The sequence below is a fragment of the Polypterus senegalus genome, chromosome 2, assembly GCF_016835505.1.
Source record: "Polypterus senegalus isolate Bchr_013 chromosome 2, ASM1683550v1, whole genome shotgun sequence".
Taxonomy (NCBI): domain Eukaryota; kingdom Metazoa; phylum Chordata; class Cladistia; order Polypteriformes; family Polypteridae; genus Polypterus; species Polypterus senegalus.
The window spans coordinates 191,026,529-191,043,898 of record NC_053155.1 but is presented as its reverse complement, the minus strand read 5'-3'; the positions used below and the strand labels follow the sequence as shown (position 1 = coordinate 191,043,898).

Below are 17,370 nucleotides of genomic sequence, written 5' to 3'. Positions count from 1 at the left end.
TGCTTTCCAGATAGGGATTGCAAGTACTTTTTTCCAGTCATTTGGGATGATGCCCATCTCCCAAATGGAAACAAAGATTACTTGCAATGCAAGGAGGATAACGTTAACTACTAGCCTGGTGAAGATCACCCTGGATACCACAGATCCTTGTAGGCTTCCCTACCCCTCAGCTGGTTCACCACTTGTGCAATCTCAATGAGACTGGGTGGTTCATGGCTAATCGGAAGACATAGCAGTTTACTTGAATTTCACTTTAAAAGGGAAAACCAAAAGAGAATTTTCTGTGCACAAGGCACATGCTGTCCTGGTAATAAAGTCATGGCTCGTACCATTGTGAGATCTGAAATGACCTTTAATGCAATTCAGAATCAAACAGAGACAGAATTTTATTATTAATATTAACAATATTGTTTGGGATGGTGGAGAAAGGCTATGAGGGTATAAAACGTAATTTTCTTCACAACATTTCATTAAATTTGATGTGCACTTTGTTAGCTTTGAACATCCTCTTTTAAGACAATCTGGTAAGATTGTTCCCATCATTTGACACGTTAATTTTTTACAAAAGGATATTTGGTTTGTAGTGGCATTTTCTGACAGCAGTTTGGAACTTGCTAGAGATATTTTGTTTGGAGGCTTTTCTTAACAAGACAGCAGCTATTAATTAAATCAAAATAGAGCTTGTAGCCTTGACGACACTATATTTGTGGATGCAAGGCCTTAGCTGTGTGCCCTGAAGTTTACCTTCCTGTGGTGGACTCTTGAGTGCTGCACCTATACTGATGAATCCTATAAACTTATATGCTTTGCCATTTTATGTCAACACTGTAGTCTCCCTAATTTTAGATATGGTGCCAGCTTCCCTCTAGAATTCTGATTGTATGGTTGTTGTGTTTTCTTATGTTATTACTAATACCCTATGTTAATCTTGCCTTGATTTTGCATGCTTTTGGTTCTTGTTATGTTCAAATTTGTTATTACTTCTTGCTTCTCTGCTCTTAAACAGTCAGCTCCATAAGTGTCTGGACAGTGACAAAATTTTCATAATTTTGGCTCTGTGCACCACCAGAGTGGATTTGTAATAATGCAATCACCATTTCATTGAAATGTAGACTTTCAGCTTTAAAGGGACTTATTATTATAATATTAATATATTATTATATTATTATAATTATATATAATATATGATTATTATTATTATATTAATATTATTAATAATACTGTAATAATAATAATAATATTAAAGGGACTTGGGCCCAGAAGCATGCAACTGCAGAAAACAAAAGAAATTTGTTCACCCTTTTTCTAATGGAGAAGTGAAAACAGTATTATTGTTCATCCATGATTGGTGTTGAATTAAGTAAGCTTAGGAGTTATAATTAAAAGCAATTGGACAGCAAATGGGTTTTGTTTAGGCCATTTTAAGCTGGAGACATAATATCTTCTTATACAGTATAATATGCTACTGTGGCTGTCCATTTGTCTGTTCTGGATTTTAAATCACCTGTAGCTCACAAACCATTTGACCTATTGACCCAAAATTTGTTACACATATACTACATGACATCTACCATTCACTTTTGGGGTGATGATTGACCACTGAGGTTATTCCTCTTTTTATTTTTATTTTATTTTGTTGTAGAATCAACTTTGGCCAGCAGGGCAGCCATGCGGTGCATGCATATGGGCGCCATTGTTATCCCTTCACCTTCACCGTCACTTCCCCTACCTCTTCATATCTTAAATCATTTTTGAGGCAGATTGAAGATTTGTGCCAGCTTAAGTGAAAAATTAAAGAAAACGTAATAACTAATTGCAACACAAACACTGATTTAATCATTTAAACAACATTTAGCCAAACCAAGAACACTCTCCGGGAAGTAGATTTATCATTGCCAAAGTCTACAATCAAGAGAAGATTTCAAGATAGTAAAGACAGAGGGTTTACCACAAAGTGCAAAACACTGGTAAACCTCAAGCATAGGAAGGACGGATTAGATTTTGCCAGAGAACATTTGTTAAAAGCCTGTCCAGTTCTGAAGCAATTTTCTTTGGACAAAAGAAACTAAGATCAATATACACCAGGATGTTGGAAACATCACATGAACCACTGTCACACACACACACAGTATATTCAGACATAGGGACAGTTTGCAATTAGCAGTTAACATAACCTAAATAAATAAATAAAAACCTTAGGAATTGATTCATTCTTAGATTGAGGATGTATGGATATTGTAATATTCATGAAGTTGGACTTACAAAGTTGTTCAGTTATGACAAATGTTAGGGAATAATCTTGGTGAATGGCAAACTTTACCTCAGTGACTGACTCTTGATGATGCCAGGTGAATGTGGCACTCTGATGGTAAATTATAAAGTGAAAAGATTATTTAAATTCCTAAACTGGGGGCACTTGTAGCTTATATGCCCATGCATAACATCCATTCTAATGAGTTTAATGCCTGCTTTATCTCATCGTCATCAGAGATGGGTCAGGGCATGGGGAAAAAAATACTGTCACAAATGAACTCATACGATTTCACACGTTGCTTGAAGTGGAAACCAATAGCTGTACTTTCTGCTTTTCTTGATCATCCTCACAGTCCTGTTCAAATTTATCACAAGTTCTTAAGCTTTCCCAGTGAAAGGTTTTTCCTCCATTTCCCTGAGTACTTTGTCGTTCCTGAATATTTCTGTAAATTAGGTGAACTGGATGTTAAGCAAATTCAGTGGGATTCTCACACCATTAGCCTTTAATCATTAATGAATAGAATGAATATATATTTCTCCTGTAAAATTTGTTTAATATCAGCTGTCAAAGTGAGTGTGGTTGGTTTTAATGGGATCCCAGTCAGCATTTTTAAGAAAAATTGAGGCAATGGCCATCTTTCTGCACATCACAGCAAATGTCCAATATGATATTGTAATACAACCTGCTTTTGCACAGTAATTCATATCAGATCAAATAATGTAGCAGAAGGAAAATCACTGTAACTTGATGTGGCACAGTAGAGCTCATAAAAAAGGTCCATGACATCTATGACAGTACTATGTGTAGCTGCAGAAGGTGTAACCACCCTGTCTTGTCTATGGTGCCCTGAAAAGGGGTTAGCATGCATAAAAAGTGTTACAATTTCAACAGGTATGATGGAAATGTATGCAAATACCTTTAAGTTAAAGTCTGCAATATGCACTTTAGTCATGTCTGAATTGTTTTATTTGCCATTTAAACTGTGGAGCAAAGGGTAAATCAGGGAAAGATGTATCTTTGTTTCCAACGTTATGGAGAGCACTGTAGTTGTTCTCTTCTAAAGTATATATTCAATGTTTGGAAACTTGACTAAGCTGTGTGTTTTAGTCCAGTTATTCCCACAGTCTTAAAACAAACTTTAAAGGTATGAAATTTAGAGATTTTTTATACATGCCTGACTTTGTTGTAGAGTATATTTTTCATGTGTACAGCACATAAAATAAATCAGTGCAGTCTGTTGGCTTATTGTATACACATATTTTGTCATGTGAGCATTACATTAGAAAAAACAATTTTTGAGCACCAGTTTTAACAATGTGTTTTTGTATATAGCACAAAATTCAAGCATATTATTATTTACTGTATTGCATATTTAATGTTATATAAGAAAAAATTAACTAAACTGATCTAGCAAAGTTTGTTTATAAAAACATTATTTCTACTCAGAATTTCAGGAAATATTCAAATTAATTCTCTTGTAACCTTTTCTGTTTTCCTTAAGTTATAAACTCAATGAAAATGAACAGTCTGTCCAGAATTGAGGTGGAGTGGTGTCTCTGTGGCTAGGCTAGGGGTCGAATTCTGTAAATGCAAGAAGTGATTCCACTCTGTTTGGCCCTTGAAATTGCTCCATCCTGGCATCCAGTCCTGCAAGCAGGTCCTCCTACTTGCAGGGAGAACACGAGGGTTAGTGGGGTATGGGACTTCAGCCACTGTAAAAGAACCTCACACTGTTCCATTCCTTTTGAACTAGTGTGGTATTAAGGTGTCACCCATTGCATGGCTGCATTCAGGTCCTAATCTGGGATCCTGAGGTGGTTTATTGCGTGGTGGGTGCGGCAATACACTGTATCAGTACATGCTCCTAACCTCTTTCTCTCTTTCCAGAATTTAAAAAGAGCTTAATTCTTATCTAATTTTCCAAATGCTCAACATCTAAATGATTTCTGTATTTTGTTTTTATATTGTTCATTAGACTAAATCCTGTTCCACAGTCAACACTCAAGTCCTGGAATGTGCCACAAATGTCCAAAAATGAAAATAACTCCTTGAAGAAATCTTTTTGTTTATTAAATCTAACCATATCAAAAATGTCTTTACAGTTCCAGGTTTTATTTTTTCCTTAATCAGTATTTTGAACAATGGATACTGGTCACAAATATCTTTTTAAAACAAATTATAATTTATTAAAAAGAGCATGGTACTTGTTGGCAAGCCTATTTATCTGCTCAAGTGCAACTGAAAAAGACAAACCAATCTTTCAGTTCTTTGCCTGGAAACTAATTGTCAATGTGGTCACATGTCTGCTGGATGATTGTTTTTTGTGTTTGTTTTAACTGGACACTGAAATGGTGAGAGCAGATTATGTTTCTTCATGGAAATGAGACTTTTCTCCTAGATACTGTGGCAAAGTTTCTTGATTTGTGGATTTTCCATCTGAAAAACAGTCAAAAGTACAATTCTTTGCAGAATTTTGCATTAGTCTGCTAGAAAGTTATTAAGTATTAAGATGGCAATATGGTGTTCTGCATTTTGTAATATATCCTTGTAATATATCCAAGCAGTACTTCTGAATAGTCGTTGTCTTCTTCATCAATTTTTTGGAGTATTCCACTAATATTTTGTAGTTCCTAATCATAGCATTTACTGCGAAATATCTGGATAGCCACCTGACCTCATTATTGAAACTGTTAATTGAATTGGTCGATCAACTTTTAAAGTGTGGTCGGCTGATTTTTTAATTTCATTCAACATGTCAGTTTTGATTGTTGAATTTATGCACTCGATGAACTGAAATCCTTAAATCCCTAAGTACCTTGTATTTTCATGTATTTGCCAACTTGATCACAAATATCCTGGAATGCCAATATTGAAGAATTTATTTTCACAGACTGCAAAATATTATCAATTTAAACTTTTACCTCATCAGGTGTCGCTTGTTTGTGGTGCGAGAGCTCTTCTGTCTTCATGTTCTTAAAATTTTTATAGTTTAATCCTGTTTGAAAGTTGGATCTTTTTGTGCGTGACCATGTAAAATCTGTGAGTTACACTTCTAAAATATATGAGCAATCACACACACACACACACACTCAGCCTAGAGGGAATATTGCCTGAACTGTAAGCTTTACTGAATGAAATAGTTCATAAAAGGCCACAAAGGCTCAGTTTAAGCCTGTTTCAGAGTGTTTACTGAGTAAATATGAAATTTTATGATGTTTGTATGCTTTAAGAAATATTATTTTTGAGAAAACTTGGTTAAAAATGTGACTAGAGACCCTTAATTACTTGTATTATTTGTCTCACAAATAATTATTGGGAATAAAATGCATTTCTATTGGCTAATCATATTTTCTTGCAGTTTTCCTATCACTGATCTTGTGATCTTTTTCTCTGAAAGCATCTGTGATGCACTTTACTTTTCCAGTGTATGTTATCAAGCTAAAGACCATTAAAGTCTGTGAAAGTGTTGTTGCAAAATATGTTGTTTTTCTTTTCTCTCTACATCATGATTAGCCAAGTTGATTCTATATTTAATTTTTCTTTTCTCTGTGATATATTGTGAGTTTAAATTTTAAAATGTTATTACTGTATCATTTACTTTTTTACTAAAAAATGATCATTTTATTAAATAATCATGGGCAATTATTTTGCTATACTGTAACTTTTTTAACAGTATGATCCACCCATTTGAGGTCTATACTTCCTTACTATAATTTGCTAGAAAGTTGGGCTTAATTGTCTTTCCTTTTACTTTAGACACATGTAATGAAGCTGGATGCTAGTGAGAAGTCTTTAACATTATCACCTGTTCAGAAACGAAAGGTAAGCTAATTTACCTTTTTGTGCATTTTCTGTTTTCATTTGAACCTTCAGCTTAAAATCCAGAACTGCTAAACTAACTTTTCCCAAAATTAATTAGCAATCCTTGAAAAAAATAATTCCAATTTTTCAAGCTTACACGTGTATTATGTAAAAATAAACTATTGAAGATGGAAGGGTGGTGGTGGCGGCTTGGAAGATTTTTTTGAAGTGGCCAGTTTGCACTATTGCTCTCTGGCAGATGATAATGATGTGCTTACGCAGTGCTCTTCATAATAGGCTGGCTTAGACAGTTTATGCATATTCCGTTAGAAATTAACATATTTATAATATATCACTAATTATAAAATTTAAACATGACTTGAAATTTTAAAGTATATATTGGATATATTTTACTATATTCATGTACCTTATTAAATAAAAAGGAAAACAGTAAAACACAATTAGCCACCAGAACCAGGTTTAAGAAATACTACACTAGAACAAAACTGTATAAATTATATTATCTATTAAATTTTAATCTTCCATTTTAAGTCAACAAAATTGTCTGATATATGAGTAACTTTTTTTTACTTTTTAATTTTTTTTGTGAAAAAAAAAAACAAATTAACAATTTTATCTGAAACGAGTCTAAAGCCTATCATACTTGTGTTTAGCTGGGGCCTATCCTGGTGTGCTTATATTTGTACATGAAAATGTTTACCTCATATTGCATTAAAGTTCAAACCTAGAATTTGAGTACTCTTTACTGTTTGTTATCATGTTCATACTTTAGCTATTATCATACCTTGCATATGAATTTCTTTTTTCCAAGTGTGCTTTCCACATGATAAGTTAGCACAAATGCAAATTAAAGCAACACTTATCTGTATTATTTATGGTACATGATCTAGGGCTTCACAGTAGTTCAGGGGTGAGGTCACTGTTTGTGTATATTGTCTCCCTTGGTACCCCGCGATGCTTTCTGTCTTGCATTTGACAAGTTACACTCAGGCTTTACATTGCCTGGAAATGGAAAAAATGCATAAATAATAACTAAAGTCTTAATTTTTATGCACAAAGCTTTATTTTATTAACCATACATTATTACATCCGCATATTTTATTAACTAAAATTAATTACACCTCCTTTCTTGTTTCTTAATTTTTTCATGTTAATTTTCTAATATTCTGTCTCTTTTATTCTCCGCTTCCTTATGGAATTGAAGACAAATAAAACTGTCAGAAGTGGTAAGAAATTGGAAATAAGCCCCAATCTCTCACCTGAAAAGCAGAAATCCACTAATGAGGTGATATCACAATTTGCAGGCAGTCCTCCACCAACAGAAGCTTTGTTTGTATCCAAGCCAGGAGTCAGTAGGACTATTCATAAAAATGCTACAAAGAAAAAAATGTTTGGGAAACGCAAACTGATAGAAGTACAAGGTTCATCACATGTTCCTGAAAGCATGAATGAATTCAATAAGACAAACATAAAATCTGGTAAAACGTTTAAAGTAAAAAGTAAGCCACAAGTGTTGAATGAAGAGGTTACATATAGCTCTGATTTGACACTTGCTACTGGTTTTTCAGAACAAACCAAAGATCTTGACATACTCAAAGTAAAGTCAAAACAAAACCACAAAAATATGGATGAAAAAATTAAATTGAATTCAAAGTATGAGCATTTTGGTAATCCAAACCTTTGTAAAAAGAAGGCAAAACCATCCTCAGATATAGCAGAAGTTGTTTCAGAAAGTGGACCTATTGAAAAAAGTTGTGATGAGTTAAATGCTAGAAGACCAAGCAAAGCAGAAAGGTTCACAAAACAAAAGGCAGTTACTTTGTCTTCTTCAAGTGATCAGAGTGATTCTGAGGATGAGGGCAATGCCTGTAATACTTTAAAGGCAGAATTTCAGTATATTGTTGATATGGGAAGCAACAACAGAGAGCTTAGTTCAGCAGCTGGGGAAATGGCTGAAGAGGAAAACACTGAAGTGATGGAAGTGATTGCAGGTTCTTTAGTAGAAGGTCAAGCTGTCACTGAGGTTTGCCACTATGAAGTCGAACACACATCGAATGAAGAAGAAGAAGAATCAAGTAACATAATGGAAGAAGGTCAAAGTAGTATGGAGGAGAACAAAGATCACAAAGTTGTATATGAAGAAGAAGGTGAGTGTGAAGAAAGGGAGGAAGAAAATAGATCTGAAATCTGTGATATAGAAAAAGAGGAAGAAGATGAATCTAGAGAAATGCATATGGGAGAAAGTGATGAAGAAAAAGAGTTAAAAGAAGATGAAATAGAAGATGAGGAAAATGTTGACTGTGAAGAGGAAGTGGTAGAGGAACTGCAGGAAGAAGAAGAAGATGAAGAAGAAGAAGAAATGTGTGAACAGGGTGAGGAAGAGGTGGAAGATGTTTCCATGCAAGAGGAAGAAGTAAGCGAAACCCAATCAAAAAGTGAAAATTCTGAAGATGAAGAGAGCGACGAAGAAGATGAAGAGAGCGACGAAGAAGATGAAGAGAGCGACGAAGAAGATGAAGAGAGCGACGAAGAAGATGAAGAGAGCGACGAAGAAGATGAGAGTGAAGGCGAAGAAGAGGGAGAAGGAACACACAATAGTGAAGAAGGGGAGGAGGGGGAGGAAGAGGAAATGGAGGAGAGGGAAGGGAAGGACAGGGAGGAAGAGGAAGTGTATGGTGGAGAAGAGAATGAGGAGGAAGAGTTACAAGAAGAAGAAGACAAAGATGAAGAAGAGTCAGAAGAAATTGAAGAGGAGAATGAAGAGGAGAATGAAGAGGAGAATGAAGAGGAGGATGATGTTGAAGATGAAGAGGATACTGATGAAAGTGAAAATGAGGGCACTGAGGAAGAGGAGGAATCTGTGACAGAAAGTTCACAATCCAGGAAAAACTCCAAAACAACCAAAAGTATTCAAGGTACAAAAAAAGGTACCAGAGAGGTTGCACAAGCCTTAAAGACAAAACAGAAGCTTTCTGGAAAAGAGCAGTTGGGAAATGGAATCCACAACTCACAACAGTTTTGGACAAATGTGCTTCCACATTACCTAACACTTAAGTAAGATTCCCTATGTAAGCACAAATAACGCTGGCCTTTGCTGAGTAGATTTGTGTAACAGAATGAATACATTGTTCCTTATCAATACCCATTTTTCTCATCATGACAATATTATGCTGTTTTTTAGGTTTTGGTGAATATGCACACTTGAAACGGATCTGTCCAAAGCACTGATTTAGAGACACATTTTGCTGTAGACACCATTATTAGCACTGCACTGTACACTTATGCTGATGATTATTTAATGTAAGTAGAATGTGCAAGCTTCAATGAAACTGTGTAAATACTTACACAAAACTCTTTAATACTGAGTGAAGTAGGCAAACATATAATGGACCTTTCATATTGTTTACCAGTTGGTTTCACCAGCGTTGCAGCCATCACAGCATAGACTCTCTGCCTTAACTCTTCTAATTCTTTTGGGTTTCCTTTTGCCTTCTTGCTTTAATACCATTTTGCAGTTTTAACGTTAAAAAAATACATTGTTTTGTAAAAAACATTAAGTACAAATGAAGATGAATGAAATGGTAATGCCTTAAGAATTGGAAGTATAATTCTTTTCCTCAACAGTCTTTTGTTGGTTACTCATGCAGGCTTCAAGAAATGCACCTCCTGTTCATGATGATGATAATCTTTACTTTACTTCTTATATACCTCAACATGTTATGCCTTCAGATAATGTGCAGGGATTATATGATCTCTTGTTGTTAACTAATATTTGAGATAATGAAAGAGTTTTTACTTTGTGTAATATGCCTCTGTCTATTTAACTATTTGCAGAGATCTGAATGTGTGCCTTCGAAAACAGCTTACAGTATTACAATATGAAACAGTTCTGTATTACAATGAGTAACAGTCCTGTTCTTTATATATAAAATCTACATTTGCCATAGTTTTATTTGTGCCATTTCAAAAGGAGGACTTTCGATTACAGTAGGTCTGCTGTGCTTAAATCATGCAGATAGTTAATTGGTTAAAACAATACAATATTGTTGAAAATATTTTAGTTAAAAGCAAAATCTCTTGAATTTTTCGTTCCTTTAAATGTATTAATGATGGGTCATGAAATGTTTATAGTGAATTTCATAATATTCACTATTTGTATGTTGTTCATCTTTAAACAATGAACTGTGTTAAAATAATCCTCTTTAGTAAAACCCCTGTGTGCGTCGAGGTGTCCGTGTGTGTGTGTCTTCTGGTGAAGTGCGTATGCGTGGGGCCACACGGCACGTGTTCAGTCTCTTCCTGTGCATTCCCTGTGTGTGCAGAGAGAGACACACACACACACACACAGGCGCGCGCAAGACAGACAGACAGACACACACACACAGGCGCGCGCCAGACACACACACACACACACACAGAGGCACTAGAGAGAGACACACACACACACACACACACGGGCGATAGAGACAGACACACAGACACAGAGGCATGCGCTTAAGAGAGAGAGACACACACACACACACACACACACACACACACACGCGAGAGAGACAGACAGACACACACACACACGCAGGCCCGCGAGAGAGACACATACACACACAGGCGCGCGCGTAATTGTTGCAATATTACTTTTCTTGGTTGTTTGTTAAATTACGGATTTTTTAATTCATTTTCTTCCCTGTGCTTAAAACTCATTTAAAAAAAGTGTTTTTAGTGAGCGGGTCGTAAGGCTACAGCGCGAACTCTGTTAGTTTTCTCTGTTGTGCTATATTTGTGCTTAAAAACTTAAAAAAATATATATTTACATACAGTTCATATGGTCTGGAACGGATTAATTGTATTTACATACAATCCTATGGGGGAAATTACTTTGGTTCACGACCAAATCGGGTTACAACCAGAGTTTTGGAACGAATTATGGCTGTGAACCGAGGTTCCACTGTATTACTGTCAGACAAAATTACAGGCATTTTACGGAAATACAAACCAGTATTACTGAGAGAGAAAATTAAAGGCACACAATACAGTGACGCATATTACAGCCACATACAAGGTCCCTTGCCATTTAATATAGACTGTTCCTACTAATGTTTATGCACTACTGTTCTAGCGCCCGTTATTGTAACGGGCTTAATGTCTAGTGAATGTATAATCAGCCATTGTCATAAAAAAATTGATGATAGTTTCTAACAGCAAACAGATAATTAGTTTTGAAATGCAGTATGTATAAATGGCTGTCTGTGGTTCAAATTTTTGTCAGTAATATGGGGATGAAGGGTTACTTGAAAAATCACCTGTCCCAGTTTTGTGTACTTTATATGTGACGGTAGCTGGTAGTTACTTGCATTCTGCAAACATTGAGTTTATATAATTACTAATGTTAGCAATCCTGATAGTTGTTTTCACAAGCTATGTCCTAGAATTTTTTATAACAATTTTCTACTTTTCTTAACCATGTAAGGAAATACCTACATATTACTTAAAAAAAATTATTTTAAATACTCATTACTTTAGTTCTTGTAGAATTATGGAATGAGAAACAGAAGAAAGTTTCACATAATACAAATTTCTAATTAACTCACTAAGTTAAGATTTTAACTTAAAATGACATAAATGATAATACTGAGTGAAATACTGAATACTGAATATTAAATTATCCATCTCAAACCATAAAAAATATAAATAATTACATGGGGTACTCACATTTTGTTTTGTTGATAATAAAACACAGTTTCCAAACACTAAACAATTACAGTATTTCACTTTTTCTCATTCTGGAAACACTGCACCAATGACGACTATGATCATCTGCAGTTCCATAAACAGAATAAAAATCTTGAATCTACATAGCAAAAGCATCCTTCCTGGTTGCACATGTAGTTAATTGACATTACTTACTCATGCTTTTTTTGTTGAAAAATGCATAACTTTAAGAATTTCTGGAGTTTTTCCCAGAAAGGCATATGGAGACTGAGGTGTTTTCAGTGATTTTCTATATAGTCCATTGAAATCAAACTGTTATATTTGACTGATTATTTTTAGCTTCCAATATTTGCAGTATATATTAAGTGATTTTCAAGGCTATTTCACAGATATTAGGATGTAAAACCCTACCCATTTTGGAAATCATATTAGAGAGCAGATCAGTTGACTAGGTAGCACAGTACAAACACATAAGGCAGAGAATTTGGCTTATGATCTCATCCTAGAGTTGCACTCAAATGTGTGGTGTCTCTTCACATGTTCTTTGGTAGCTTATAGCTGCCTTTAATTCCTCAGCTGGTGCAGCTTGCATGTTCTGTTGTCCATTTCCAACTTTTATACTTACAAATGCATGATGTTCTGCATCATACACTTCTGGTTGACCTTGCCTAGCAACAAAGCCAACAAAGAACACAAAATAGCACTTCAGGAAAAAAAAATACTTTTAGCATAGTGAAAAACTTTTCAGATTCAAAAATTTATGTAAGAACAGTATTTATGACTTTAGGTTTACATGAAAGGAAACATACAAAAATAATTATAAATTGCAGAAAAAATTAAAATCAAACAAAATCCCCACTATGTTTTGTAGGTTGCCTAAGGTAAAATGATTGAAGTATCTAAGGATCAAGAAGATCCTGGAAGGGTGCTCAGAGTCTTTCCTCATACCCAAGCAATTTTCCAGTTAAAAAGGTATTCAACCCTGGAACCCCTCCAACGAGAGTTTAAATAATTTTGCACTGTTTTCCATTCACCCGAATAAAATCAACACTAGAGAGGGATCGTTGATATCCAATAGTATGTATGGGCTTCAAATGGGGAATGTGGAACATTGTATGGATCTCAAAATGACAGGGAAGGAGCAACTTGTAAACTATTTGTCCACTACGTTTTAACAATATAGTAAAATCCAATAAATTCTCGTGCCAACTTCTTAGAAGAAACTCTCAGGCAGATGTCTCATGTTGCACGTCACACTTTCTGCCTGACCCTTATCTCTGGGGCCTTATGATGTTTACGATTCACAAACCATAAAGCAGTAGTTTTTGTCATCTCTAGAATCATTTGAACAACTTCCCATCCCTCATGCAGTTTAGCCAAGTACTCAGTCAAGCGAGGAAGCTATAAAGTTCAAGGAATGCATTTCTAACAAGGAGGGTTTAAATCCATATTGACATCCAAAAGGAGATATCTTAAGTACCAAGAGATACAATGCATTATATACAAATTTTGCCAAAGGAAGCAAAGGTTTCCAGTTGTTCTGCAAGACATCAACTGAACAAACATTTTCAGTTTGTCCATTGAAAAAAAACGGAAGAAAGATTCAAACAACAGGTAATCTTGGCACAGACAAAATGGCAGAATCAGGATTCAAACTGGGGACCCTATCCAATGTGATAGAAAAGGGAAACCTGTGAAAATAAAAAAAAATCAGAAATTAATATATCCACCAGGGACCTGGCAGTAGGAAGTTGCTTTAAAGGAACAAAAAAGAGTACGCCTAGGAGATTGATCCACTACTACTATTATTATTCTGAAATGATGAAGAGTGGTGGGAAGATCTGTGATAAAGTTCATACAAATTGACTCCCATGGTCTGGAAGCAAACAGAAGGGGCTGCAACAATCCCACTAGAAGACCTTGCAAGAACGTATCACAATCATATAGTTGACAGGCCAACACAGTGTCCCATATATCCTTAGACATGTGTTTCTACCGAAAATACCTATTAATAAGTTACTTAGTTTGAGAATACCTGGATGCCCAAGCAACTTCTTCACAGAAAGTTAGAGGAACCCTGGATTATACCTTGGGAATCCGTATCAGTAGAGTTGTTAATAGCCTTAATTTTAATAAAAAATGTATGAGGAAATACCATAGCTCTGAACCCTAAAAATCTTTTTGAGGGAGAGATATAATCAAGAAAAACAGCAGCGCATTTGTTTTTCAATTTTTAGTCTCAGATTTATAATAAATAACAAAATCAATTCCTGCTATAAAACCAGCACCCATCTGGCTTGTCTCGATTTGAGCCCTTTAGGTGTTTTTAAATACATCAGATTTTTACCAGTGATGCTACTCTTCTAAGACTAGTTTTATAGTAAATAATTGACATTTTTTTTTGTTTATTTTGCCCTATACAATTTCTTGTATTAGGAATTTGTTAGATTTCGCATACCCCTTGGGGTCAGAGTGCAGGGTCAGCCATTGTACAGCGCCCCTGGAGCAATTGAAGGTTATGTAACAAAATAGCACAGATACCAATATCTGTTGCAAAAATCTCCACTAAACAGTATAGATAACGGTACCGATCTGGAAAGATAGGAGCTTGAGTAAACAAATTTCAAAGCCAATCAAAAGTATGTTGGACTTCTGAAGTCCAAAAAAATTCTAATTAATTTGCCTAGTTAATGTTATAGGTGCAGTACCAGTACTAACACTCCTGATAAATCAGCAGTAATAATTAGAAAATCAAAAAACATCTGAACTTGTTTGGTAATATCAGGTGATTTCCAATTCAGGCTATCAGTTACTTTACCACTGTCCATACTATTCCATGACTGGGAGATTTAATAACACAAAAACAGAATCAAGTCTTTGTGAAGTTCACAAAAATATTGTTTTGTCAATGTCTGCTTAATGCCTGTTTGACTTGAGTAATACCCAAATACAAGTATGTAGAAAGTATAATATCATTGATATAAACAGGTACATACATTTCCAAAATATCAAGAAAAATGTCATTAACAAAACTGGTGAAAAATTGCTGGTGCATTAGCCATTCCATAGTGACATGGCCCTGTGGTGTTGAAATTTGATTTCCACATTTCACCTTAACAAATACATATTAAATTGTATGCACTACAAACATCCAACTTAGTCAATTAGTGCTTCTAAGTTTTTTTTTCTATTGTAACTGGCACCTTCAAAAGGTTCTAAAATGCTGCTTGAGTATGTAATCCCACTTTACTAATCCTAACTGAAAGTGAACGTATCATTCTTTCCCTACTTTTTTTGTATGAAGATAGGTTGAGGCTTTCTATTTTTCTTTACTTGAAGGTTTTTTTTTTCTGCAGCTAAAGACACTAAAGATTCATACAGTGCCATAAAGTGTTGTAGGAAGATCTTGAATTTCTTTTCTTTGAGTCGTTTTTTACAGATTTTAATATCTGTAATCTGAACTACAGCTTTTCCATTTCAGGATCTCACATTTGAAAGGTCCCAAGTTTTTTTTCTAACACCATACATTTGTGCAGAAGATTAATTGAAGACTCAGAAATGAAGCATAGTCAAAAGACCAAATTAATCACACCAACCTTTCATCTTGTTAAAATAAAGAATTCAAAAATCATAGTCAAAGAAGAGAATTGAAGGTCATTGGTTAGAAAAAGAGATATAATTAGAAAGAGTAACCAAAATCTCCACAAGTGTTTGATGAACCTTTATACCAGTGACCCATGATGTCACACATTGTACATTTCTGGTTGACCTTACCTAGTAACTGCCCAGCAACAAAGACATAGATGAGCACAAAATAAGGGATCTAGTAATAAAAACAAAATGATGAAGCTGGAAAATTAATTTATTTTTGACATGGTGAAAAACATTTCAAATCCAAAAAAAATAATTTTATCGACAACACTAATGTCCAAAACTAGTTAGAAGTTAGTAAAACTAAGTTTACAGTAAAGAAAATGTATAAAGTGCATAAAAAATAAAATCATAACAATGTCATAACAGTTCAGGCTTTAGAGTGACAATTGTATGAATTTTTTTTTTTTTTTTAGTAATTTCAATCATTGAATTTAGCTGCAATTGGGCAAACTGGTTTCAGCTATACCTGCCTTAAGGGGCATGGTGTAGACTCACCCATTTCACTTGTTCTTGTGCTTGTGCCCCTACCCATTGGTCTTCCAAGGCACCTAGCATGCATGTAGGGTATACTGACCCACTGTGACATCTCTCCTTCCCATACTAACTGTGTGAAGATCACCTTCGTAAAATCCTAGTGTTGCCTTCTCTTTGATCAGATGGTATCTTGTTGGACTTTGTGCAGTGTATAAGAACTTTCAAAGGACAGGAGCAAGACCTTATGTGGTCCCAATAAAGTGAAAGGAAAAAGCTCTGTTCGAATTAATATTATCAGCATTCAAGGGCAAAAAAAGACTGTAACCAGGTTTCAATAGTTTTGTGCATTTATAGTAAATATCAATGGAGGAGTTACTGTAGGAAAACAAACATAACATGTTTGGCAATGAAGAATGATAGGTAACCAAAGTTCTCCTGACCTCTAGATGGTGGCAAAGTAGTCCTTTGTTTTGTATGTAGACCACTGCTATACTTTTGGGAGTATACTTTTGCTATACCTGTATGTGGCCTGTCCCTTTAATTGATTCCTGTAGTTTAGGATTACAGGAACACCTGCAGATACTAAAGCAAACAATGAGAAGACAACTCAAAGCTGGGTATAAAAGTGCCTTCTTCTAAATAAACTCTTGAATTTGGGTGAGTCATGATAAGGGCTCGACTGATAACAAAAATACAGTATAGGCCAGAATTAGGAGATGATAAGGAAATCAACTAAGGTGAAGGGTTTTTTGGTATATGGTTGACTTTTCTGTTGCGTGGGAAAGTAAACAAGCCATTGGACAAATGGTCAGTGAAAAAGGGGAGCCTATATTAGGAAGGCCTAGATAATTATTAGGTGTTTACTGTTCATCTCTTGATTACTCTTTATTTCTTTGTCCATTTATTACCCTCCCCTGCTATTTATGTGTATAATATATTTTTTAGTTATGTGTTAGCCTCCTTTTAATTGATTTGAGTTTGGCATGCCTTGAAACTTCCCATCTTCCTCAATATGAAGTATGTGTTTAATTTCATAACTAAATGTTGCTTTTTGTGGAGCCGCATACATCATTAACTGCACTGTTTTGGCCATTGTAATTGCTGTTTATTTGTAAAGGTACAAAGTCTTAAAATATGTCTTGTGTAACTCATAAAAACTGCATACTGACCAAGTGTATTCACAAACAGTGTAGTGATGAGCCTCATAAATAGTGAGACGGTAAGCATCTTAAGATGTTCAATGCCTCACTGGATGGTGCACAGGTAATTTATCACACTAGAATTTATAGTTTATAGAAGGAAAATTAATTTTAAATTAGAAGTGTTGCATTCCTGACACACATACTGTCTCACTAAATGTTGTCAGAGTTAAAAATTTGAACAGATTCTTGTAATGAATTAAATACTTTATTTTTTTCTGCAGATGTCCCCTTCATTTAGTTTTGCGCATTATGCGTGTG

The 17,370-nt window shown here is 34.9% G+C and overlaps 1 protein-coding gene across 2 annotated transcripts in view; it reads left to right on the top strand.

The window, feature by feature from the left end:
- LOC120523620 (X-linked retinitis pigmentosa GTPase regulator-like) overlaps positions 1-9,774 on the top strand; it is a 56,148-nt gene extending 46,374 nt beyond the window's left edge. For both annotated transcript variants that reach the window (XM_039745082.1, XM_039745083.1), the window contains 2 exons: positions 6,011-6,076; positions 7,281-9,774. In XM_039745082.1, the coding sequence (XP_039601016.1) occupies positions 6,011-6,076; positions 7,281-9,134 (1,920 nt within the window). In that variant the 3' untranslated portion in view covers positions 9,135-9,774. The remainder of the gene's footprint in view (positions 1-6,010; positions 6,077-7,280) is intronic.
- Positions 9,775-17,370: the final 7,596 nt, after the last annotated feature.